Source organism: Arachis stenosperma, chromosome 4 (assembly GCF_014773155.1).
Source record: "Arachis stenosperma cultivar V10309 chromosome 4, arast.V10309.gnm1.PFL2, whole genome shotgun sequence".
NCBI lineage: Eukaryota > Viridiplantae > Streptophyta > Magnoliopsida > Fabales > Fabaceae > Arachis > Arachis stenosperma.
The window spans coordinates 5909351-5936073 of record NC_080380.1 but is presented as its reverse complement, the minus strand read 5'-3'; the positions used below and the strand labels follow the sequence as shown (position 1 = coordinate 5936073).

The window sequence follows — 26723 nt, the reverse complement described above, 5'->3', positions numbered from 1 at the left end:
AATATTTATTAATTCTAATAATAATTAATAAATATTAAATAAAATAAATTTTAATTATTTATTATTATTTTTTTATTATTAAATATTTTCGAATATTCCACCCAATTTAATTATTGATAAACGTTCAAAATTAAAAAAGAGAATGTTTAAAGAATCAGCAGTATTTTTATTAAAATTTGGTCAATACTTAATCAATAAAAAAATTAAATAATTTTTTATTATTAAATATAATCTCACACTATTAAAAATATTAATAATGACTAATTAATAATTACAAATAATAAAATAAACAATTTTGTTAAGAAAATACTCACATACACTTCTTTATTAGTTGTTATATATCTGATAATAAAATTAAAAAAAAAGAGATCGATCCTATCCTAATTGCCAAATCATCCATGAGGAATTTAAAAAAAAAATAGAAAAAATTAAAAAATGAGAAAGTCAATTTGCCTAGCTATCACCAAACTTCTCTTTAGCTTGCATCACACAAGTATAAATATCAAATCCCCCCCACCTCACAAATCTCTCTCATCATTCCATTTTTACAATCTCCATCATAAAAAAAACACACACACACACACACATAAATACTAAGCATATCCATTTACCTAGCCATAAATATTTTAGTGATCATCATATATATTACAGATTATGGGAAACTGCTGCATGGTAGAATCTTCAGTGGAATGGGCAGGGGATGATTGGGGTTCATTGACAACATCAAGACACGGTAACCTGCATAATTCAAAGAAGAATAATAAGGTGCTTGATGAAGAACAAGATGGTGGGTTGGGAAACGTGGAGAAGGAGAAGCTTCTTATTGGTGCCTTAAGAGCTTCTTCTGATGAAAATGGAAAAGTCAAGATTATGATTTCCAAGAAGGAGCTTAAGAAGTTGTTGAGAGCACCCTCATCATCACAACATCAAGGTTCTTCTTCTTCTTCTTCTTCTTCATCAGCAGAACAAGTTCTTGCTCGATTGATATATGCAAGAGATCACTATGATCAACATGATCTTCACCATAGGCACTGGAGGCCTGCACTTCAGAGCATTCCTGAAAATTAATTCACTCATTTCCGTGCAGTTTTTTTTTTTTTTTTTTGTATAAATTCAATCAAAGAATGGCATTTTATTTATTTGTTTAATTATTTATTCTCCATGATTTTCAACTCTTATTTGCTTGCTTGTAATATAAATGTTGGGGAATTAATGTCTATTGTTGTACATTATTATTAGTATTTTTCCATCATGAAAGGCTGATGATGAATGAAAGTGATGAATTATTTATTTTATTTTTATTTAATTTGTGTGAAACCGAGATTGTAAACGGAATATTATTTGGCCTTTGAGTATATATTACGGTAGCTACGTTATTCTTATATTATATATGTTGATTTATTTTTCATGAATCACGACAAGAATTAATAAACTGTCCAGAAGCTACATATATAATATAATATATGGTATTTAATTTATTAACTTTTGCGTTGTTTTATATTATGCATTATGCAGGTTTCCAATCTCGGAAGGTGGCTACTATCGCCTACCAAATGCCCATATGCCTTTTCTTTTTCACTTCTTGTTTTAATTTAATAAATAAATAAATATAGAAAAAGTTTAGAGACCAGCAACTTTGTTAAATTCTGACCAGTATGTAATCAGCAAAGAAAAGTGAACCATTAGATGAAATTTCACACAAATCTCATACCATTAAAATCATTATTAATAGTTATTTAATGACTACAAATCACAAAAATTGTTGGCCTTAGCATTGCTCATAAATATAATAGTATATTCTGTTTTAGCTATGCGCACTACATCACCGTATACTTCTATTTGACACAAGATGTTATTGGAAAATTAAACATGTTAGATATATATTATGATTAATTATTAAAATTAGGTGTTATATATATAATTAATTTTTTAATATATATTTTATATTAATAATTCATTTTAATATAAATTGTATAGTAATTGAAAAATACATCGATTTGTCAAGACTCTATTTTCAATTCTTAGAACTTATTACAAGAAAAGAGAACTATTTTAACATTTTACTTTTTAACATCATAATTAAATGTCAAAATTAATATATATTTTTTATAAATATCACAAATGTTAAATTTTTTATATTTTCTTGATGAATAATTTGACCGTAAAAAATTACTTCTTAATTTTGACACTCATTTATTTTCAATTTACTCTACTATTTTTCTTTTTCTCCGGACTCTGTCAATTTTGACATCACACTGCTCTCAGTTTGAAATTATACTACTCATTTTTTATCTTTAAAATCTCAATTTATTCCTCAGTTTCAAGATATTATCTCATTCTTTGTTAAAAATTTTTATTGAGAATATTTTATGATCAATAAATATCACAATAAATAATATTTTTTATGGTTAATAAAAATCACAAAAAATATATTTTCAAATTTTTTTAATAAATTATTTTTGACAACCAATATTTATTAAAATAAAATTTAAATTTTTTTACAATTATTTATAGAGTAAATAGCCAAATTGGTCCCCGAAAGATAGCTCATTCTTTAAACGAGTCCCCGTAAGAAAAAGATAATAAAATTTGTCCCCGAAAAATTTAAAATTGGTAACGTTAGTCCTTCCGTCAAATGTCCGTCAATTCCGTCAGTGACGCCGTTAACTGTTGCTTAGTTGGCTGTCAGTGTGGCATATGAGCATGCCAGCTTGGCGCAGAGTGGCTGGTGACAAGATATGTTTCCATATGTATGACAAATTAGTCCTAGGTCCCTAAACCCTGAATCCCCTATTCGTTTTAAATTACCATTGTTGCTGCAGTTTGAGCTTGATTCTGCAGAGGCCGAAAATTCATGAGCGGTTGCACGATGGGTAGCGTAGGTGGGGGTCGCAGTGGACATGTGTCGCAATCACACGGAAGCCATGCCTCGAGCTCTTCGCTGCGGTGGCGGAGGAAGAACTCCGACCAAGTTTGCTTTTGTGGGCTGAAGACAGTGATCAAGAAGTCTGGGACAAGAGAAAATCCTGATAGATTGTTCCATGCTTGTCCAAGATACCGGGTGAGTTATCAGTGTAGTGTTCTTGAAGCTTCAAATGTTTTTAGTTGGATTTTGACAATTTGGTTCCCTGAGGTTGTGCAGAAGGGCAGCCACTGCAATTACTTTAGGTGGGCTGAGGACGACGACTATGAAGGATTAGAGAACTTAGGAGAAGTTAAAACTGATGCACAAATGGAGAGTGATGCTGCTTTGTTAAACCATAACATATCTTGGAGAATGATGACCGTAGAAGCTGAAGTAAAAGCACTTAGGATGCAGCTGTATTTTGGATTAATAGTTGTGATTTTGGTTTTTATGATTATGTGTATGTTCTTTAGTGGGAAGTGAAGCAGTTACTGTCAAAAGGTGAAAAGGATGATGCTGTGAACCTTGATAGTTTTCTGTTGTTGTGAAAACCCTGTATGTTGATGTTTATTTACTAGTAAAAAGGTTATTTACATGCAATTTTGTTGTTGATCATAACATAATATAAGCAAATCAGTCATAGCAGAATAAAAATTAAGTGAAGTAGGAATAGAAAAACATGACAACATCACCAATGGTGAACTAGTTTCCATTGTCTCAGATTCAAATAAGAACATTGTTTTAACATGATAATAATCCAAAAGGTTGTAGCTGACAGTTCAAAGCAGTACACCATAAAGGGCTATACAAAAAACAGGGCTATTGAAAATACCACAACTCCCACATTGTTTATAAAAACTAAAATTTAGCCCCGACAAAATAACAGATACTAGATGGCCTATATCTTATGTCTTCAAGTCTTGAAATCATTCCATGTCTTTCTTTCTGGGAGGTTTGAAACCCGGAGTTGGAACAAATGTCATGAAGCTGGCAAGTTTCTTGGCTGTTGCGGAGCTGCTACCCTTGATGGTTTCAGCAGATACAGCATCTGCTCCTGGAGAGGCATTTCCCTTTGCCCTGGCCCTGGTTACATGGAGTTTTGGAGGCCTTCCTCTTTTTCTAGTCTGCATCAAACAGTTTTCATCATTTTCTGAAATCAAAAATAGCTACAGTAAACAATGCTAAAATTAAAACCTTTTACAACATTACCTGAGTGACATTGCTTGAGGTTTGGGACTGTTGTGTCAGTGGAAGCTGAGGCTGCTGAGTAACAGAAATTTCAGTTTGTTTATCTGGAGCAGCTACTGTAACTGCAGGTGGTGTCTGTATAGGCTGAGTGTGATCTTCCTTTTCTGCTTCTGGACCAGGTGCAGGTTGTGGTTGTTGAACAGCTGCAAGCTGCAATTGCATCATCCTTGCTTTCTCCTGAGCATCGTCCTGCTTTTTCTTGCTGCAAGTTCTCTTGTTGTGGCCCACCTCTCCACAGTACATGCACCGAATTGGAGCATACTTCCTTTTCATTTTTGTATTCGTGCCAGTGGGTCCTTCATCCTTGTCCTTCCTTCTATTTGTTGTTGGTCTGCCTGGTTTGGGTTTGATAGGAGGTGGAACAGGTGTAGGAGAAGCAGTTTTCTCCCATAGGTCTTGTCCCTTGACAGGATTAACATTGAATTGGTATGTTCTTCTGTAAGCATCCATGCTCAACCATTCGTGGCAATACTCCTCAGGACTCTTATCATTTTTTTCTTGGATGGCTGATATTGCGTGCATACAAGGCATGCCTATATTTTTCAGAAAAAAAAGGCATTCAGTTAAGTATGAATCAAGGTATGCATATGAAAGATGAAATAAGTTATGAATTCAACCTGTCAACTGCCAAAACCTGCAGGAGCAAGTATGCTTCCCCAGATCTACCACCATATTAGTAGGCCATCCTTGGACTTCATATACTTCCTCTTTCGCATCATCCGACCAGTAGGGAGCCCAGTTTCTGGATAACTTAATAAGAGATTCCAGCCTACTCTGCTGAACTGGAGCAAGTTTTCCTTGATAACTCAGAAGCTTCAGTCTATTATCAGACATGCTTTTCATAACCATTCTTCGTACCTCCTCTGCCAGACTCAGAATAGGCTTACCTACCTCGTCATGCTTCGTCTTTGCATTGAAGGATTCACAAGCGTTGTTGCAAATGTTGTCCACCTTTGGCCCTTCACTGAAATGGGCTTTGGTCCAAGCTTCCTTCGGCCACTTGGCTAAGTACTCCCAAGCTTTTTGATTGATCCTTTTGACTCTATTCATATTCCTCTCGAACTCAACCGGGGTCCTCGATCTTGCACACTCCCAGACCAAGTCCTTAAGTTCGACGCTGCCCCACTGTTTGGAGAAGTTCCTCCACAAATGCCACACACAAAATCTGTGTGGAATAGCTGGGACGAGTTCCTTGACTGCTGGGATTAACCCCTGCAAAAAAAGTCAAGCCCGACAAGATATACAGTCATAACAGTCCTCAAAGAAGCATCATTAAATCAAAAGAGTCCTTAAAAATCAAATCGTGATTCAAATTAGTCCTCACCTTCTGCATGTCTGATATGAAACACAAGTTTTTTGCCTCATATTCTCCCAGGTCTGATAGGAGCAGCTCTAAGAACCATTTCCAGTTCTCTTTGTTCTCAACATCAACAATTGCGTATGCAATCACAAAAATGTGATTGTTTGCATCCTGTTCGCATGCAGTGAGAAGCTGTCCTCCGTGTAATGTTTTCAGGAATGCCCCATCTAGACCTATCAATGGCCTACAGCCTGCTTTGAAACCCTTCTTACAAGCATCTAGACATACATAAAATCTCTCGAACTGTGGTGGATTATCAGTTATGGGAATCACACCCACCTGAACTGTGGATCCTGGGTTGGCAGTGAGCAATTCATGTGCATAATCCCATATCAACCCGTATTGAGCAATCTCATCCCCTTCAACTATCTTCCTAGATGCCTTAAGGGCTCGGGTTATGCATGAACTATTCAACTTCACGTTGCACTTCCTAACAAACCACTCATACACCTCCCTATGCTTCATCTTAGGGTGCTTCCTAAGTTTTGGGTATAACTTGTTTACAGTCCATTCTAATGTAGCAGCTCTGTTTTTTCGCTTTCTTGCGCAAGTGTGATTGTCAACTAGTGTTTTTATCTGCCAGGAACCATCACTAGGGTTGTGGCTACAATATACTACCCATGGACAGTCTTCACACTTACAAACCGCCCTCACTCTAACCTTGTCATTCTTACAGAACCTAATATTCCTACCCCATTGTATAGTGTAATCTCTAGTGGCAGCCATAAAATGTTGCTTGGATTTGAAAATCATACTTACCTCAAACTTCAGATCACCAAATTTGGCCTTGTCATTATAATGTGGATACACAGCTGGCCCTTCATCTTCAGAGTCTAACTCATGGGCAGAATCTTCTGACTTCCACTCATCTCCATCTGATGAATCTTCCCAACCAAATTCGTCATCTGAATCTGAAATTACATGAAAATACCATGAGATTTGTGTAGAAGAACTACATTAGTGGAATCAGATCTGTTAAACAAGTAAATTCAATAACAGACACACAATTAATCACTAAATACCTCCATCAGAGCATTCATCAGATTCGATGTCCTCATAGCTCGAGTCATCAGTGTCAATAGCTTTCTCCCTTCTTCTGTCAGCAGCAGGCCTATGTTTCTCTCTGTGATCTACTTTATTGGCCCAAGAAGACTCTACTCCATCAACTCCACTATCACTCTCACTACTGTCTATGGAATCTCCTGCACCTTTTGGAGGCTTGTACAAACTGTCTTCAGCACTATCATATGAATCTGAATCATGAGATTGACTATCATCTGCAACTGGAGTTGCCTTAGCCTGCCTTCCAGATCTTGTAGTGGTTGTGGCTTTCACCTTCTTGCTGATCTTGTCGGCTGCTGTAGCCTTGCTACTCCCTTTAGCAGCCTGGGGTTTAGTCCAAGGTTTGGGTTGCTGGACGGGCTTTTGCATGGGCTTGGGTTTGGGCTTTGGAGTGGGCTTAGGTCTGGGCGTACATGTGGGTTGGGGGTTAGGCTTAGGTGTGGGCTCAGGAGTGGGCTTAGGTGTGGGCTGAGGTGTGGGCTGAGGTGTGGGCTTAGGTGTGGCTTTAGGTGTGGGCTTATGTGTGGGTTGAGGAGTGGGCTTAGGTGTGGGCTGAGGAGTTAGCTTAGGTGTGGGCTGAGGAGTAGCCTTAGGAGTGGGCTGAGTTTTGGCTATTTTTGGCTGAGGTGATTTTTTTGTTGTCTTACAGTAATCTTGGGACATTGCATCACTGTGGTCCTTCTTCGATTTTTCTGCTTCTTCAGAGATGGTTGGCAAACAAAGTGTTTCATCATCATCCTCACTCATGCAGTCAACCACGTGTGGCTTAGACACAACATGCTCAAAATAGATGTTGATGAGGTGATGATTCCTCCTGCAATCCTTAACCAATTCCAACAGATCCGTGTCATTTTCTAGCTTCCTCAACCCATTTTCCAGCAGCGTTCCAGGAACTTTCCACAAGCAGTTGTTCATCTCAGCATATCCCAACTCCTTGTAGTATCCCTTCACAAAGAAAACGTCTAGAGTGTCTGCATCTACACCCATTAATACTTCAGTATTATCTGGTTCATAACACAGATAGCCTGACTCATCTGTTTGGAACTTCCCGCCATGGTGAAATACAAAGGTCATTGGGGGACCTTCCGTCTGAAACCAAAACAGCAACAACTGATGCAAATTTATTTCATGGAGAGGCAAAGCATATTCAACATCAACTCCCAAAATGTATCTAACACACACACATGCACATACACATAGCACAAACAACGTTCTCAACAATCTAAAAATAGGGTCATATCATGGCTAATCACCAAAGCCCTAAGCCTGAACACATTCTCCTAAACCCTAACATTGCAAACAGTAACAACGGAAGTCCAACAATAACACAACCACATTGATCAGGCTATAAAACCAGAATCACTCTCACAAAATAAGAAAAGCTAGCTAACCTACCTCTCACGCAAGGCGATGGAGTGCCCTTTTCGGTTGACCAACGTCGTCGCAAACTGCTCACCAACAACTCCAGCACACTGTCGTCGTCGGTCAAGCCTGGTCGTCGCCGTTCAATGCTTCGTCTTCCTGGAGGAAACAACTTGAGAGATGAAGGGATTGCAGGGGTTCTTTCTTTTCGGGAGAAGGATGCAACTTGAGAGAGAATACGAAACAGGGATGAAAACCAAGCGTTGTAAAGGAGCCCCTAAGAAAACGACGCCGTTTCATCCTTAGCCTACGTGTCACACTAACGGCCAGGTCAGCATATCTTCACGCCGTTACTGAAACATTTGACGGAAGGACTAACGTTACCAATTTTAAATTTTTCGGGGACAAATTTTATTATCTTTTTCTTACGGGGACTCGTTTAAAGAATGGGCTATCTTTCGGGGACCAATTTGACTATTTACTCATTATTTATATTTTAAAAATATTATTTTTAACAAAATTTTTATTAATATATTTTTATAATTAAAATAATATTAAAATTTATAAATTTGATAAATTTTAAATTTTTTTTTGCACATATAACCCTCAAACATAATTTATATTGTTGTAATGACTTCTTGTGTTCCATCTCAACGAAGACAAAATCCATTATTGTCTTGACATATGCCACCGAAACTACAGGAGAATTGGAATGGGAGGTTGCTCATTTTGAACTGGGCTGAACTGGGCTTATTATTTAGATGCTTTCCGCGATTATTTATTTGCTCAGAACTTGGTTCTCTAATATTTATCATTGAATATTAATTTTTGCAAGTTGAGAGAGTGAACCATATTGTAATTACTTTGTCAGTACTCTTGGATTTTTTTATTGTGAGGTCTAAGTTCAATTTTTTTGGGTATTTTTTTTGTACTTTTGTATTATTATTTTAATAAGATTTTTTGAGATTATTGAGAGTGAAAGAGAGCAATCACAAAATAAAAAAAAAATAGAATTTTTATTTTTGTATAGAGTAGCAGATTTTAAACAATAATTTTTTAGTCGTTCCCTATTGAATTGGCTTGAAAAACTTTATTTCATTTGTTCTTTATTCTAAACGGCAAAGATTTTGATTGAACGTTTGTAGAAAAAAAATTTACTTTAAATAGCAACTCTGTTATTGGGTTTTTTTCATCTTCTTGTTATTCATTTCTAAACTTTGGTACTTTAATGTGTTGGCTAATTGTATGCACAATTTGTGCTTTATTTAAGATTCTCTTGTACCTCATATTTGATTATAGTAGAGCTATTTCCTTAGTTTTGGTGACTCGTGATTTTTACCTCTCACATTGAGGGAGTTTTTCGTGTTAAAATATCGGTGTGTTCTTATTGTTGTTTTAGTTGATATATTTGTTTACTTATAGTTGTTATCATTAGGGCTGACAATGAGTAGGGTAGGGTAGGGTTTAGACTCTACTCTAACCCTACCCGCGAGTTGAAAACATTTTAAAAATTCTACCATATCCTACCCGCAGGTTGAGAATCTCTCAACCATAACCCTACCTGCACCCTAAAGTTCTAAACCCTACCCTACACAACCTTACCCGCAGAAACAAAAAAAATCAAATAAATATAAAATTCAATCATTCCAAATTTCATACATATTAATAAAATATAAAAAACTAAGTTCAAATTAAAATTAAAAACAATAAAATCTTAAAGAAATCCAACATAAAATTACAAATAATATAACCATCAACTAGTTTAGTGATTATTTCAAATTTTTATAAAAAGAAGATTGCGAGTACAAGACTCACTTTCTTCACTACATACATAAATTTTACATATATATTATATAATATATTAAGAATGCGGGTAGGGTATACTCTAAACTCGTACCCTACCCTACCCGCAGGAAAATTTGCACCTTACCCTACCTTACCCGCAGCGGGTTGGGTACCCGCGGATAGGGTATATATTGCCAGCCCTAGTTGTCATATTGTATTGTGAGTACTTTTATATTATTCTTGTATTGGATATTTGTGTTGTTTCCGCTACTAGACTCTTTCATACTGGTATCAAAACTTGTTGGTATTTTTCTGAACATGTGATTCTGTAAATAATGAAAGCTAATACTAATATTAGTATGATAATCACTCTTAATGGTCCTAATTATGATTTGTGAAAGTAAAAAATAGAAGATTTGCTTTACATTAAAAATATTCATGAACCTATTTTTGGTACAGAGATGTTTAATGATAAATCTGATGATGATTGGACGACTTTGTTGCATAGAAAAGTTTGTGAATATATTAGGCAGTGGGTTGACGATAATATGTTAAACCATATTATTGGAGAGACACGTACTCGGATCCTTTGGATTAAGCTTGAATAGTTGTATGCTTGAAAAACTGAGAATAACAAAATATTTTTTATTCAGCAGTTATTGGCTTTGAAATATACAGATAGGACATCAATGACATATCACTTGAATAACTTCTAAAGAATAATGAATCAGTTATCTTCCTTGATGAGTGTCAAATTTATGAAGAGATTTAAGGATTGTTACTTCTTGGCTCTTTACCAGATTCGTGGGATATTCTCAAAATTTTATTGTCCAATTTTGCTCCTAATGGTATAATCTCTGTGGATCTTGCCAAGAGCAGTGTTTTGAATGAAAAATGAGAAGAAAGTCACAAGATACATCGACTACACATTCAAGTGTTCTGGTTTCTGAGTCTAGGGGAAGAAATAAAAGTCGAGGTCCTAAAAGTAGAGATTAAAGTATAAACAAATCTCAAAGAAGGTATAAGAATATTGAGTGTCATCATTATGATCAAAAGGGGTATGTGAAAAATTTTTATTGGCAGTTAAAGAAGGAGAAATCCAAGACAAGCAAAGACGATAGTATAAATAAAGATGATGGTAACAACGAAGACAAGGTCAATGTAACTCATGATGATTTTCTACTTGTTGAGGAGTTTGAATCTGTTAATTTTGTTGATAATTGTATTATTTAGGTGATTGACAATGATGCTTCTATTCATGTTACATCTAGGAGGAATTTGTTTACGTCTTATACTCCTAGTGATTTTGGTAATGTAAAAATGGCTCATCAAGGTATTGCAAAATATACCAGTGTTGGATAGGTTTGCTTGGAAACCTCCAACGGTACCAAATTGACTTTGAAGTGTGTGAAGTATGTTCCTAATATTCGGTTGAACTTTACTTTCTGTTGGTAAGTTGTGTGATGAAGACTTGGATAACTCATTTTTTGTGATAGTTGGAAGCTCACCAAGGGGTTCCATGGTTGTTGCTAGAGGTACACGATACTCTACTCTTTATTTAACTCAAGTAAAAATTGTGAAAGATGTTGTTGATGATGCTAAGTTTGTTGACGGAACTGAATTATGGCATAAGAGATTATGTCATATGAGTAAGAAAGGCATGAATATATTGTCAAAAAGAAATCTTCTACCTGATTGCAAAGTTGCTTTACAAAAGTGCATCAATTGCTTTTCTGAAAAATAAAATAGGGTTTCTTTCAAAAGTCATCCACCTTCAAAGAAGTCAAAGATACTTGACTTGGTACATTTTAATGTACATGGGTTAATGAAGACAAGAACATTTGGAGGGTCTATCTATTTTGTAACTTTTATTGATGACCATTTTAGAAAATTATGGATTTACACTTTAAAGACCAAAAATCAAATTTTAAATGCGTTCAAACAATTTCAAGCTTCTGTTAAAATAGAAATTGGAAAGAATTTGAAATACATTCGTACTGATAATGGTGGTGAGTACTCAGGTCCATTTGATGCTTATTGTAAAGAGCATGGTATAAGACATCAGAAAATTTCTCCGAAGACTCTTCAGTTGAATGACTTGGCTGAAAGGATGAACAGAATATTGGTTGAAAGAGTCAGGAGCTTATTGTCACTGTCTGGATTGATAAAATCTTTTTGGAGTGAAGTTTTGAGCACTGTTGTTCATGTTTTGAACCGAACACTATGTGTTCTTTTGCAATTTGAAGTGCCATAAAAAGTATGGTCAGGTAAAGATATTTCTTATGATCATTTAAGAGTATTTGGATGCAAAACTTTTGTTCATATTTCCAAGGATGAGATATCCAAACTTGATGCAAAGATTAGAAAATGTATTTTTATTGGCTATAGCTTGGATGGGTTTGATTATAGGTTTTTTGATCCTGTTAACAGGAAGGTGATTCGAAGTAGGGATATTGTCTTTATTGAAGACTAAACATTGAATGATATTGATAATGCAGAGATGGTAATGGTTCATCCTAGTGATAATTTTTTCGACTTAGACATTACTCCCTCTATGCCTATGATGGAAGATGGTAGAGTTGAAGCTCATAATAATGTGCATGATATAGGTGCAAGTGAAGATGAAACAGTTGATTCGACGCTTGATGAAGTTGGTGATGATGATCATGATGAACAACCAACTTTAAAAATTTTTGCAAATACACTTAGAAGGTCTACAAGTGAGAGAAATCCTTTGTCAAGACATTTTTCACATGAGTTTGTCTTGTTGACTGATGGGGGAGAAACTAAATACTTTAGAAAGACTGTTGAAAATGGAAGCAAAGCTCAATAGTTTGAAGCTATGTAAAAAGAAATAAAGTCTTTAGTTGAGAATGATACCTATGAGTTGGTGAAGCTACCTAAAGGAATGAGAGTTTTAAAGAACAAATGAGTATTCAGAATCAAGAATGAAGAACACAATTCTAAACTTCGGTATAAAGTTAGATTGGTTGTTAGAGGATTTAGTAAGAGAAAATATGTTGATCATGAGGAGATTTTTTTCCTATTGTGAGGATGTCATCCATTCGTACTGTACTTGGATTAATAGCTTCTCTTGATTTGGAGATTGAGCAAATGAATGTGAAGATAACTTTTTTTTACGGTGATTTGAATAAGAAAATCTACATAGAGCAACAGAAGGACTTTGTTGTTAAAGGAAAGGAAGGCTTTGTGTGAAAGTTTAAGATGAGTCTTTATGCGTTAAAGTAAGTTCCAAGACAATGGTACAAGAAGTTTGAATCTGTTATGGGAGAGTATGGTTATCATAAGACAACTTCAGATCATTGTATATTTGTGCAAAAAATTTTTGATGGTGATTTTATCATTCTTTTGTTTTATGTGGATGATATTTTGATTGTAGACAAGAATGCTTTGAGGATTAATGAGTTAAAAAAAATAGTTGAGCAAATTTTTTGCTATGAATGACTTGGGTCTTGTCAAACAGATTTTGAGTATGACTATTACTCGTTATAGAGATTCCAAGAAGTTTTATTTGTCACAAGAGAAATACATAAAGAATGTACTTCAAATGTTTGGCATGAATGATGGCAAATGTATTGCTAATTCTTTTGCTCATCATTTTAAGTTGAGTACCAAACAGTGTTCAATCACTGACGAAGAGAAACAAGCAATGGATGAAATTCCTCAAGCCTCAACGGTTGGAAGCTTGATATATGCTATGGTGTGCACTAGACTAGACATTGCTCATGCAGTTGGTATTATGAGTCGTTTCTTTCTAATCCAGGTAAAGAACATTAGAATGATGTTAAATGGATTATGAGATATTTCAAAGGTACAACTAACTTGAGTTTGAGTTTTGGTGGTGAGAAACCTTTGCTAGTTGGCTTTACTGATGCAGACATGGCAGGGGATATTGATTTTCGAAAGTCTATTTCAGATTATTTGGTCAAGTTTGCAGGAAAAATTATTTTATGGCAGTCAAAGCTACACAAATGTGTTGCACTTTCTACCATAGATGCAGAGTTTATTGCAGCAACTGAAGCATGTAAATAGTTGTTATGGACGAAGAAGTTCCGTCAAGAGCTTGGTTTCAAGCAAGATCGTTATGTATGTGATAGTCAAAGTACTATTCATCTTGCTAAGAATTTTACTTTTCATGCAAGATCTAAACATATCGATGTTAGGTATCATTGGATACGAGATGTGTTAAATTTCAAGTTGTTGAAACTTGAAAAGTTCATATTGATGATAATGGTGCTGATGATATGATAACAAAAGCATTGCCAAGAGATAAGTTTAAAATATGTTGTTTGATCGCCGGTATGGTGAGGGCATCCACCTAGTTGAAAAGGAGGAGATTTCTTGGATTTTTTCTCTCTTTTGTGAGGCTTAAGCCCAATTTTTTGGGGTGTCTTCTTGCACCCTTGTGTCACTATCCTAATCAGGTTTTTTGGGGTCATTGAGAGTGAAATAGAGCGGCCACAAAGTGAGAGAGAAGAGGAAAAAACAAAATTTTCGTTTTTTTTTTTTTGCAAAGCAGCAGATTTTAAACAGCAGTTTTTCATTTGTTCACCGTTGAATCGACCTGAAATTTGAACTGCAACTTCACCTCATCTTGTTCTTTATTCTGAACGATAGAGATTTCGATTGGAGGTCTGTAGAGGGAGAAATATGCTTCGAACAACAGCTCTGTTATTAGGTATTTTTTCATCTTCTTGTTACTCATTTATAAGTTTTGGTGCTTTGATGTGTTAGCTGATTGTATGTCCGATTTGTGTTTTGTTTGAAACTCTCTCATACCTTATTTGATTATAGTGGAGTCATTTCTTTGGTTTGGTGACTCGTGATTTTTACCTTTCACATTGAAGAGTTTTTCACGTTAAAATATCGGTGTGTTCTTATTATTACTTTAGTTGATATATTTGCTTGCTTATGATTGTTGTCATATTATATTGTGAGTATTTTTATATTATTCTTATATTTGATATTTGTGTTGTTTTCGCCACTAGACTCTTTCAAGTATTTAGTTTAAAATATGACTTTATTTAACTAAATATTTTTAAAAAATTATTAATTGATAAAAAGTTAAAATTTTAATTAAACTCTTTTAGGTAATATTACGACGCTAAAATTGATCCAATTTCAAGGCTAGTAATTATTTAGGTTACTATTCATGTTTTTCTAGTGCTAAGAGTTTATCAAGAATGAATTTAGTTTATTGCGAAGAAAATTATACAAGGAGAATAATCTTACAACTAATATTTGGTCAATCTCATTTTTTTAGCTAATTGTAAACTAAAGAGGACTTGGTTCTTTAGCTTATTGGGCTTTATTTTTATTATTTTAATAAGAAAGTGGATGTATTTTCTTTTGGTATTTAATTGATTTCAACCCAACCATGTTGAGACTCTTTAGATGGTATGTCAACGTTTGGTCTAGCGATGGGGGTAAACCTATGAATAAATTTAGTCAAGACTTTTCAAGAAGAGAATATTTGAGTAGTGATTTCTTCTTTATTTCGATTTGTATCAAAATGTGGGGGTTCTTCGAAATGCAAGCATTGGCAATGGTCAAAACAGAACTTTATGCTATCTAAACACAATATTATGCCTTACGTACATTTCACGCACTCCATCGTTTAAAAGTTCAATTTATTCCTTCCATATTTTGAGCATGTAATAATATTTTTTATTCTAGGTGATTCAAGACAATTAATATTATTTTACACAACTCACTCGTTGCTATTTTGCATACCAGAACAACATGGGAACTAACATATAGTTCTTTATTCAGCAACTATTTTGCTGAGAAGGGTGCTTATTCTAATAAAGATATAGTATACGCATGCAATTCAAGAGGAAATAGTTTGCAAAACTATTCTAAGTTATTTTATTTTTGGTCAACAGTATAATATTATTCTAACAACTCAATCTTTTATGAAATTTTTTTCTCTCTTTTTGTTCTGGTCAATCTCACTATTTTTTGGACATTGACTTACTGTTTCTTTTGTCAAACATTTTATGAATCAGTTTTTGGACTTGAACCATTTTATGATTTGTTTTAACCCAATAACTCAGCGTTGGGCCCGGAACAGGTTTCTGATAAACTGGGTTACCATATTGAAATTGGGCTTGAAACTGGGCCTAGATCCATATGCTTATATGTTGTTGTGAAAATGCGCTTCGGCCGAGTTGATATACCAAAAAGATGTTGGTTGGAGGCTTGGTTGAGTGGCATAACATATACCTTTTTTGGCTCCTTAACAACCACATTCGGGTTCAAGTTTTATAGAAAGAAAAATGAACTCTTAAATAAACTTATGTAGTGTGTGTGAGTGTGTTATGTGAATGTGTAATACATGAGTAATGTCTAAAATTAAAGGCTGTCTAATCTATCTAACCAAAAAAAAAAAAGAAAAAAATACCAATAAGAAAAAGAAAATCTTTTAGTAAATGGAAGTGTTAGGACTTAGGAGTACGTAACGCATGTCATATTGTCATGGATTCCGTTGCAATTACAAAAGCAGTTAAAATTAAATGGAAGGAAGAGGCACTATAAATGTGAGCATCTACCAACTGCCACATGACCCACTAAGGTACCTCCAAAACAGCATGGAAACTGTTGAAAATAAATAAGTAAATGAAAAAAGGTGTTAGACTTGGAGCATCGAGAACATAATGAAAGGAAAAAAAGCAAAGCATGGTGTGAATGGGAAGAAAGGCGAAATGAAATGAAATGGTGGCGTAAATGCGGTAGCTAAAGCCCAGTTGTATGTGTTGATTGCTAAATGCTAATGCTCTCTCTCTTTCACCTCTCACCAGTCACCAGTCACCAGTCACCAGACAGCTATTACTACTGAGTACTCACTGAGTACTCATGAACCAGCACACCACTCCACCACTCCTCACTCACTTTCTTCAACCTCTTTTTCCTCTTCTCCTTCCAATGTTGCTTCTCACACCTTGAATGCTTTTCTATTCGCCCACCCATCATGCTAATCAACCTTCACCTCTTCTTCTTCTTCCTCCTCTCTCTCTCTAGCTGTAAGTCCCTCTCTCTCTCTCTCTCTCTGTTAGGGCATGACTCTACAGGGTTTCAGGTTTATTACTTTATTATTGGAACCGGTTGTTAGTGTATATCATTTCTTTCAATTACCCATTCTTTCTCTATTATTTTCCAATTATCAATTGAATCAGCTTGTATGCTCAAAACAGTGACCACAATTAGGGTTTAGTATTTGGTGAGGGGACTGCTACATTCACTGCATTGGGACTTTACAAAGAATTGGTTGTTGATTTGTTTGCTGTGAACTTAGTAATTGCTTCTCCTTTTGCTGACTAAGCTGATCATCTTGGTTAGTGGTTGTATACTTATATCACAATTCACTCATTCCTTTTGTATTATGATGAATTTTGTAAACTGTAGTATATATTTACTCTGATCGATTAAACTGTGGTTTCGGGTTGGGAATGCTTGGAATATTATCAAAGGAGCTTCAGCCATTTAGCCTTTTCTATGAAGAATTCATCTTACAGGATACCGGTTAGGTTCAATTAATTAATGCTATTAGGGTTAGGAAATTTGGCATCACATTCACAATGGTTGACAAAACCCCTCTCTGCTCAACATTAGAGAGCTGGATATCTTGTTGACTCAATCAGTCATTCTCCTTCTTGTCCTCAGCTTAGCATTTAGTTGCATAGATCTTTAGAACTTCCTTGTTTTTAGGTGCAGCATACACTATTAGAATCTCTAATTCGCTGCTGTTAGACTCGGTTGGCATTGCAATGGCTGATGGACATCCAAAATAAAATCAAATTGGTATCTGGACACTCCCAGTGGTACAAATCGCTTGCTCTGTTTGGTTTTATTTGTCACTGAAAATTTGTATCCATATGCATTAATTTAAGGATGTACCAAATGTTTACCATGACATAAAAGGAAATTAAGATAGTAATAAATATTGAGCTTGCTACATGTTTTCAAGTTTACGTGGCTTCTGGCTTATATGATATGTCTTGATATATTAACTTGTTACTCTGGGCACAAGTTATATTGAGATGTATGAATTTTGATTCCAGCAAATAACACAATTTTTCATGAGTGATCTCTGAAAGAACGAGGACATGCACATGGTTAAATATTATCTCTTACTGGTGTTTTGGTACAGGTGCACATGAGTCCCATAGCAGTAGATTAGATCATCTTCAAAGTTCTGTACCTCAGGACAACCATGTCGATTTTATGCTGCCCAAAATCTCACCTATTGGTGCTCCGCAGCCCTTTCTTCCTCTTCTTGCACCTTCACCGTTGGCTCCATTCACGAATACCTCTATCCCAAAGTTATCAGGTTCTTTTCTGTATAATAGTTGTGGCTTGTTTAGATTTCAATTGCTTGCATTTGGATTATCTCTCTCTTTTGTCTAACCATCTCATTGCATGCATATTGCAGGACTCTGTGTTTTGAACTTCACAGCTGCTGAAAGTTTGATGAGTATGACAGCAATTGATTGCTGGGAGGTTTTTGCACCGTTTCTGGCTAATGTAATATGTTGTCCCCAGGTGGAAGCGACTCTCACGATTCTGGTTGGTCATTCCAGTAAACATACCAATGTACTGGCCTTGAATGGGACCACTGCCAGGCACTGCCTTTCGGATGTGGGGCAGATTTTGATGGGCCAAGGTGCCAGTGCTAATCTGAGGCAGATATGTTCAATTGGTACTTCAAATTTCACTGAGGCATCTTGCCCAGTGAAAAATGTGGATGAGTTTCATGACATGGTGGATACTTCTAAACTCCTTACTGCCTGTGAGAAAGTTGATCCAGTGAAAGAATGTTGCTACCAAGTTTGTCAGAATGCTATATTGGAAGCTGCAACAACAATTGCTTCAAAAGGTCCTGATCTTATGGGCATAGATGCACTGCGTGTTCAAACTGAGAACTCTAGTCGGATCAATGATTGTAAGAATATTGTCCTTCGGTGGGTAGCTAGCAAGCTCGAACCTTTTCAAGCAAAGAAAGTTCTCAGAGGACTGTCTAATTGCCATGCTAACAAAGGTCTTTCTTTCTTTTTTTTTTTTTTTTTTGCTTAGCGAAAATTTTAATAGTGATGGTCATCAAACGATAAGTTTAGCTGGCTCTAGGTGATTTTCAGTCAGTCTATGTTATATACATATGGGCTGATACTTCTGTCCCTTACTACTGCATTCCTTTGTCTAAATCTTTACTTTGTCTCTTCACTGCAGTTTGTCCACTGGTTTTCCCCGACATGAAGCATGTTTCCAAGGGTTGTGGGGATGGGATAAGTAACAAGACAGCCTGCTGTCATGAAATGGAAAGCTATGTGTCTCACTTGCAAAAGCAGAGCTTCATCACAAACTTGCAAGCTTTGGATTGTGCGGATACTTTGGCAGCCAAATTAAAACGATCAAATATTACTGAAGATGTTTATAGCCTGTGTCACATAAGCCTCAAGGATTTTTCCCTCCAAGGTTACCTTTTCTTCTCTACTCCTGTACTCCTGTTTATATGCAACAAAATTACACTCAAGTTCCCATGATATATTATATCTGTTAGTAATATTTATTTCCTCTTTGTGCCTGTGCCTTTCAACTTGTGTGGAAACTGATGATGTGGATGCTTCAGTTGGAAACCAAGGTAACAACTACACTGTATTTGTGCCAATGTAAACATTATTTCCAGATATATGAATCCCCTTAGTTTAGATTTTTGGCTGAGATATGACTTGCTGCATTGTTTTCCTTAAACAGCGGCTGGTTGTCTGTTGCCTAGCTTGCCTTCGGATGCTACATTTGATAGCACTTCTGGTATTAGTTTCCTTTGTGATCTAAATGACAATATCCCAGCTCCCTGGCCTTCCACCTCTCAGTCAACAACTTCATCATGCAATAAATGTATGTTTAGATAATAAATAACTTTGGGAAGCAACCTGCTATTTATTTATTTATTTATTTTTGCTGCTATTTCTTTGTGATCTTTTGATAATTCTACCTTCACTGGTACCGCAGCCGTCAACATCCCTGCTCTTCCTGCAGCAGCATCTGGTCAAAATTGTAAGAACCTGTTCAATTTCTGGTTTATCAGTAATACGCTAACTTCTTGTGATCGTTTAAGGTTTTGACTAGAATAATCGAATAAATGCTTGCCATAAACATTTAGGTTTTTAAAGAGATCTTAGTATCAGCTACATGTGTCTTCACTAAAACATAAAGCAGATTAAAACCGTAACCTAATCTGATTATTAAGATTTAGGAAGCAGTAGCGCCATATCTTATGCATGGAATGATATCAGCATCTCCATTAGTTTGGTGCTTGCTCCTGACTGATTTTAAATGATCTGCAGGTCTCTACAGCCGCAATGTGCTGTTTTTCCTGTTTGTTGCTTTATCATTTCTCCGTATGATAGTCGCATAACTATAAATGCTGCTTCCTTATTCCTACAACAAGAAGGATTTTTTTGGGCAGGCATTACGCCAAAGGTTAACAATGACCAGATTGATGAACTCAATCGAAGGTGAAGTCCAGCCAGTTTCTAATCTTGTTGATTCATGATTCTTATTTGCTTGTGTAATAAAATATTTGTATATAGGAAATTTAGAAAGCATAGGTTATACACTGTAACTTATTGAGGTTGGTATGTAAGCCAGGATTGCATTTGGAGGCTTTTTGTAATCACCCTTTCTTAGCTATAGGCATTTCATTCAGGAAGAAGATTCTTAAACAGTTAAACCTATTAACTTGTTAAGATCTGTCCCAAACCCATCTCTTTCACAGCATGCCCCATTCTCAGTAATGAGATCTTGATCTTGTTTTTTTGTTCATGGTAAAGTTCATGCATATATACTCGCTAGCACTAATAAAACCTGAATAGCACTTCAAGTATACTGCAGAGCAGATCGAATAAACATTCCAAAACATGATAATCGTAATCCCCAAATTAATTTGTATATTGTTTGCAACCGGATTTTTATGCCGTTGGAATGCATCAATCCAAAGCCTTACCAAATTTATTTTTAAGCTATGTTAGCATTCATTTATTCGTTAAGTTCATTCTATTGGAGGTTCAATAGTTAAATTAGTATGCCTGTTACAATTTCAAGATATGTCTTCCAAAAAAATTGAAAGGTCCATTATCTGAGGTAAAATTAGGAGAGAAATTAACAAAAGTAAAAAGAAATTAAATATTTTTTGAGTGACAAATTAGTCTCTATATTTACCCAAAAAATAAGAAAGCTAATATGTCTCACAATATAAAAGTTTAGAAATTAACTCATGTGCGTAAATTTGATAGTTGAGAGCTATTACTGATTTGATGAAATTTCCATCTAACGGCTCTCAGCTATCAACTTCACATGAGTTTTCACTAATAAACAAATATCAGGGATTAAAGTTACTATTTGAGAACTACTTTCGAGTTTTACTTTTCGAGTTTTACTAAAGAAAAAAGAACGCAAAGAACGGCGAATATGTTAAAAATTTCTTGTCTTTGCTTTCTTCTCAACTTTACCCTTAAGTTGGAAGTTTGAACGAAGTATGAAGATAAGCATTCAGAACTTTGAAGTTTGAATTGTCACAGACTCACAGTAACTAGGTCTGGTCCCTTTCTAACGATCTACATCATACAGAATATAATTCATCTTTGAAGTGAGTTTTAGTTACATATTTCTAACAGTCAACACAGAAACAGAAAAATTCCAATAAGTCAATATATACATCTCAATGAAGTTATGAAACCACCAACACATCTATAATCATAAACCTGATAAACTAGATTCAATCCAACAAAAATCAATAAATTTTAATAAACTTTAAGTTGGCAACGTAACATAAATTGATCGAATTGATTTAGAAATAAAACACACACTTCTTGTAGTGTAATTTAATCTGAGAAAGAGAACAAAATATATTCTAATTTTTCGTTTTGTTTCTTTGTGAAGCACGGTGGTTTTTGTGCATGATTGAACTCTATTCGAATTTTTGTATTTTACTATTTTGTGGTTACGCGTCACAATCTCATTAGTTATTACATACAAAAGAGACGTACGCAACAGGTTGGTGAGTTGCAATTCGCCACTGGGCTCATTAATTTTGATATGGGAAAGTTAGGGGTGTTATTCAACGTTATGATGGTTTGAAGAGATAATACAGTAATGTGACGGCGTCAGTTAGCTGGGTAGGGGCTAGTAATCGGACCGTCCGATTTCTTTGTTGGAGCACAAATCGGACGGTCCGATTTGTGGGTGAGGGAAAATGGCGTGCATAGTAATCGGACCGTCCGATTACATGGTGTTGAGTGAATTTCGTTTAGATTAAGGCAAATCGGACGGTCCGATTTGCTGTGTGATAGAGATTGTGAATCTGAAAGTGATGAAATCGGACGGTCCGATTTCAGGGCGTAGCGAAAGTTTACTGTTGGCATGCGGTCGGACCGTCCGATTTATGGTTCTATATATACCTCTCCATTACTCGAAGTGTCCATTTTTAACGTCTTTGAAATTTCTCTTCTGAAACCCTCTAGTTCTTTCTTCTTCTTGTTCATTGTTTTGGCAGTAGCTTTCATGTTTATTGTTTGAAGATCCTATTTGCAGTTTGAGAGTATTTTCTGTGAGTACATCATAATGGATGATAGAGTATTGTTAAAGATTTATTATCATGGGCAGATTTTGTTACAAACAGCTGAAGGTGTAAAATTTGTGTGTGAAAATCCGTTGGATATTATTATTCCATTTACATTGTCATTTGAAGAATTTAAAGGTGTAATTTGTGAGAAGATGGATTCTCAAATATGTAGGAGAATATCGTGTATTTTGTACAGGAACCCAGTATCTGTATTTGGTGGGTTCGTTCAGTTTCAAATCAAATATGTAACCGATGAAGCGAGCATGCAAGATATGTTTTCAGTGTACATGGAAACTCGCTCACATATATCAATCATCGAGCTGCATATTGAGTTTGAGCAGTCGGAAACTGACCGGAATATTGAGATGGAAAATTATAATAGTGATAGTGAGGAGGAGTTTGAAAGTAATTATGAATGCGTTGATCCGGGCGGAGATGGAGATCCGGCCGATGACACTATGCAGGCAGATGTGGCCGATGTGGCAAATGCACTAGTAAACCAGCATCCGTTTGTGGAGCCTACTTTCATGCGCTCACTGGACTTGGAGGCCATGCATACACCGGAATTTCCTGAGGTTATGAATGCAGGTACGCAGTTTTGATACAATGTATCATAGAATAATATGACAGATTTATCAGTTAGCATGACGAACAGGCTAGGTTTGGGTCAAATCGGGCCGGTTCAGAAAAAGCCGGACCGGTTCGAACCATGCCGGACCGGTTAGGTAAAAACCGGACCGGTTTGAACCAAACCGGTCCGGTTCGAACAAAACCGATTCCGACACTGGTATATTGATGTTGATTGTGTTATGATTTATTTTTTTTGTTCAGCTTAATTTTATTGTTATAATTTAATAATTTGATTTAGTTATGACCGGTTCGGTTATGATAACTACGGTCATTAGCGTTTAGTTTTTTGGTGGATTTTTATTTCTTATGTATTTAATTACTTATTTATATTTATTTGACCAATTTATAGTTATTAATTAGAGTACATAATTTTTGGTGTGAATGTAGCAGAGCGTCCTGTTGTACCGGATGGTGAATTTATGGTGGGGATGGAATTCAGTTCTAGGGAGGCAGTGATTAAGGCGATGAAAGATTATACAATCCGTCGAGGCGTGGATTATCGGGTGTACGAGTCGGAGCCAACAACATTCTATGCTAAATGTACACAGTACGGTTCCGGTTGTGACTGGCTGATCAGGGTGACTAAAATGTCCCGAAAGTACTGCTGGGAGGTAAGGAGGTACAACGGTAGTCACACGTGTACTCGAGCATGCATTTCTCAAGATCATTCCAAATTGGGTTCCGACACAATTGCAGAAGCCATTAAGCCATTGGTAGAAGTTGACCCATCTATAAAAGTAAAATCAGTCATTGCGGAGGTCCCGTCGAAGTTTAATTACACTGTAAGTTATCGGAAAGCCTGGTTAGCAAAGCAGAAGGCAGTGGAGTCAATTTTCGGCGGGTGGGAAGCTTCGTATGAAGCTTTGCCCATATGGTTTGAGGCCATGTGTCACAAAGAGCCATCAGCGGTCGTTCACTTTGAAACAATGCCTGCGTACCAGGGTGATGACTTGGTTCCTGACATCCGTGTCTTACATCGAGTCTTCTGGAGTTATTACCCTTGTATCAGAGCATTCCGACATTGCAAGCCAATAGTGCAGGTAGACAGAACTCATTTGTATGGAAAATATAAAGGTTGTCTGTTAGTGGCAGTTTCTCAGGACGGCAACAACAATATTGTGCCCATTGCATTCGCGATAGTGGAGGGGGAGACTTCAGACGCGTGGCACTTTTTTCTCAGTAACTTGCGACAGCATGTGGTGACGCGTGACGGTGTGGGCCTTATATCCGACAGACATGAATCCATAAACTCAGCTATTGTTCGGAGTAACGGAGCCTGGTCTCCTCCTAGGGCTTTCCACATGTTTTGTATCAGGCATATAGAGTCGAACTTCCTGAGAAAGTTCAAGGCTCCATACCTGCAGAAGCTTATCGTCAACATAGGTAAATATGAATAAAACAGATCAATTATTGTCTAATATTATGTTATAATGCATGATTTTATGATGATGCCTTTTTTGAAACACAGGATATTCGAGAACGGTCCGCGAGTACGAGATACGTTATCAGCGACTGCGCGAACGCGGTGAGGCCTACAGTAGCTGGCTAGACAGGATACCGCGCGAGCAGTATGCCTTGGCATTTGATGGTGGATACCGATGGGGTCATATGACAACCAATCTGGTAGAGTGCATCAACTCGATTTTGAAAGGAGCGCGCAATCTCCCAGTCACTGCACTTGTTAAGGCAACGTTTTACAGGCTTAATGAGTTATTCACACGAAAAAGGGCCGAGGCTGAGGCACGTATTAATGCTGGACATGTGTTCTCTGAGGTTGTGACGACTAAATTGCATGCAAATCAGCGGGCATCGGGAAACATCCAGGTTAGTTGCTTTGATAGACAGAATGAGGTATTTGAGGTACGTGAGATGCCTAGTGGAGTGGAGTACGCAGTCGACCTACGTCGAAGAGTTTGTGACTGTGGCGAATTCCAAGTGGATCGCATTCCGTGTCGACATGTATTTGCTTGTTGTGCAAATCAGCGACTTGATTGGCAGGTGTATGTTCATGAAGTATACAAGATGGACCAAATTCGAAGAGTTTACAGAGCTAGGTTTAGGCCACTAGGAAATCCGACAACGTGGCCCGTTTATAATGGACCTCGTTTTGTAGGCAATCCGTTTCTTAGACGTGTTGCCAAAGGTCGGCCAAAGATGACCCGCTTCTTAAACGAGATGGACACTCGGATGCTGCGTGCGCCAAGGCGCTGCAAGCAATGTGGGGCCGAGGGCCACAGCCGTAGCAGATGTCGTCAACGTGGTGGTGCAAGTGCAGATCCAGCCACATGAACTTGCTATATTAATTTATGATTTTGTTGCATGACTGTTTGCACCTATTATGTCATCTTGTGTTATGTATGTATGATCTTGTTGCATGAGTATTTGAACCTATTATATGAGCTTGTGTTATTTGAACCTATATCATGAACTTGTTATATGAATTTCTGAACCTGTTTTATGAATATCTGAACACATAGTATGAATATGTCGAATACAATAATACATGTCGAATACAATAGTAGATCACATAAACTCAGCTTAACATAGTACTTGTCAAGTACAATAGTCCATCACCTAAAATAGTACATCACATAAAGTAGTACATGACATAAACTCCGAATAAAATAGTACGTGCGAATTAAAATAATACATGACGTAAAATGAAAATGGTACATCACATAAAATCCAACTAACATAGTACGTGCGAATTAAAATAATAGATACCCTAAAATGAAAATAGTACATCACATAAACTCCAATGAAAATAGTACATCACATTTAAAGGGCTACTTCCTCCTTCCCCACTTCATTTTGTCACAGAACTTTTTGCACTTCTTTGCAACCCTTTTAATAGTAGATGGAGAATATCTATTAGCGCTCCGGCGTGGAGGATCAGTCCTAAGGTCATATCCTTTTCCTTTTTGACTTGTGGCCGTACCTATTGAAATAGAACAAGCTCTAACATAATGTAGTTCTCAATTAAATATACATCTAATATAATGCATATCTCAATTAAATATAGCTCTAATATAATGCATTTCTCAATTAAATATGGCTCTAAGATAATGCATATCTCAATTAAATATAGCTCTAATATAATGCATTTCTCAATTAAATATGGCTATAACATAATGTATTTCTCAATTAAATATAGCTCTAATAAAATGTATATCTCAAATAATCATACCTGCACTAGGCGCTGGATCGTTGCCGTCGGAGTCATCGTCATCATTTGTATCATCCGCTTTACCTTCCTCATCCTCATCCTCATCCTCATCCTCATCTTCAGCGTCATCATCGTCATCATCCTCATCCTGATCATCTATACGATCTACTAGGTAGTCATCAGCCTCCTCAGCAGCTGCCTTATTACTCTCATGAATGAGACTCATCGGAATACGTCACGGGTTTCCGCTCTGAATGATACCTCCCATGCCAACTTCACTCCGACTCGAATCAATAGAATGTCGACCACCAGAATGTGATGAGGATGTGTGGTGTCGAGCTCTCGAGTCTAACGACATCCTACCTGAAGCAACACCACTCGGATCCTGCGGAGCCATGAATCCAAGTAACTGGCTAAATGAGGCTTGTTCTCCTGAGTCAAAATGTGGAACACCCCAATACTGTTGATGTAATGGAACTGATGGAGTAAAGTAATCCGCGGGCTGAGTCTGAGGAATATGTGTCTGAGGTGCCTCTTGTGTTTCTGCCTGAGAAACTGGGGGTGG

General features: G+C 36.4%; 3 protein-coding genes across 4 annotated transcripts; all 3 read left to right on the top strand.

The window, feature by feature from the left end:
• Positions 1–546: 546 nt before the first annotated feature.
• LOC130976782 (uncharacterized) lies at positions 547–1291 on the top strand. The gene has a single exon (XM_057901707.1). It carries the CDS (start codon positions 655–657, stop codon positions 1066–1068), a length of 414 nt encoding a protein of 137 aa, XP_057757690.1. The 5' UTR covers positions 547–654; the 3' UTR covers positions 1069–1291.
• A 15332-nt stretch (positions 1292–16623) lies between these two features.
• Positions 16624–20714, top strand: LOC130973408 (uncharacterized GPI-anchored protein At1g61900-like). Of its 2 annotated transcripts, none has more exons than XM_057897904.1 (8): positions 16624–16765; positions 17893–18072; positions 18175–18780; positions 18969–19214; positions 19369–19380; positions 19494–19637; positions 19752–19796; positions 20087–20714. In XM_057897904.1, exons 1-8 carry the CDS (start codon positions 16714–16716, stop codon positions 20155–20157), a joined length of 1356 nt encoding a protein of 451 aa, XP_057753887.1. In that variant the 5' UTR covers positions 16624–16713; the 3' UTR covers positions 20158–20714. The 2 variants fall into 2 exon arrangements, with proteins under 2 accessions (XP_057753887.1, XP_057753886.1); XM_057897903.1 differs by lacking the exon at positions 16624–16765 and adding an exon at positions 17128–17563 and having other exon boundaries at positions 20087–20712.
• A 1647-nt stretch (positions 20715–22361) lies between these two features.
• On the top strand, positions 22362–25281 carry LOC130974468 (uncharacterized). Its single transcript, XM_057899347.1, has 3 exons — positions 22362–22950; positions 23380–24375; positions 24461–25281. Exons 1-3 carry the CDS (start codon positions 22362–22364, stop codon positions 25279–25281), a joined length of 2406 nt encoding a protein of 801 aa, XP_057755330.1.
• Positions 25282–26723: the final 1442 nt, after the last annotated feature.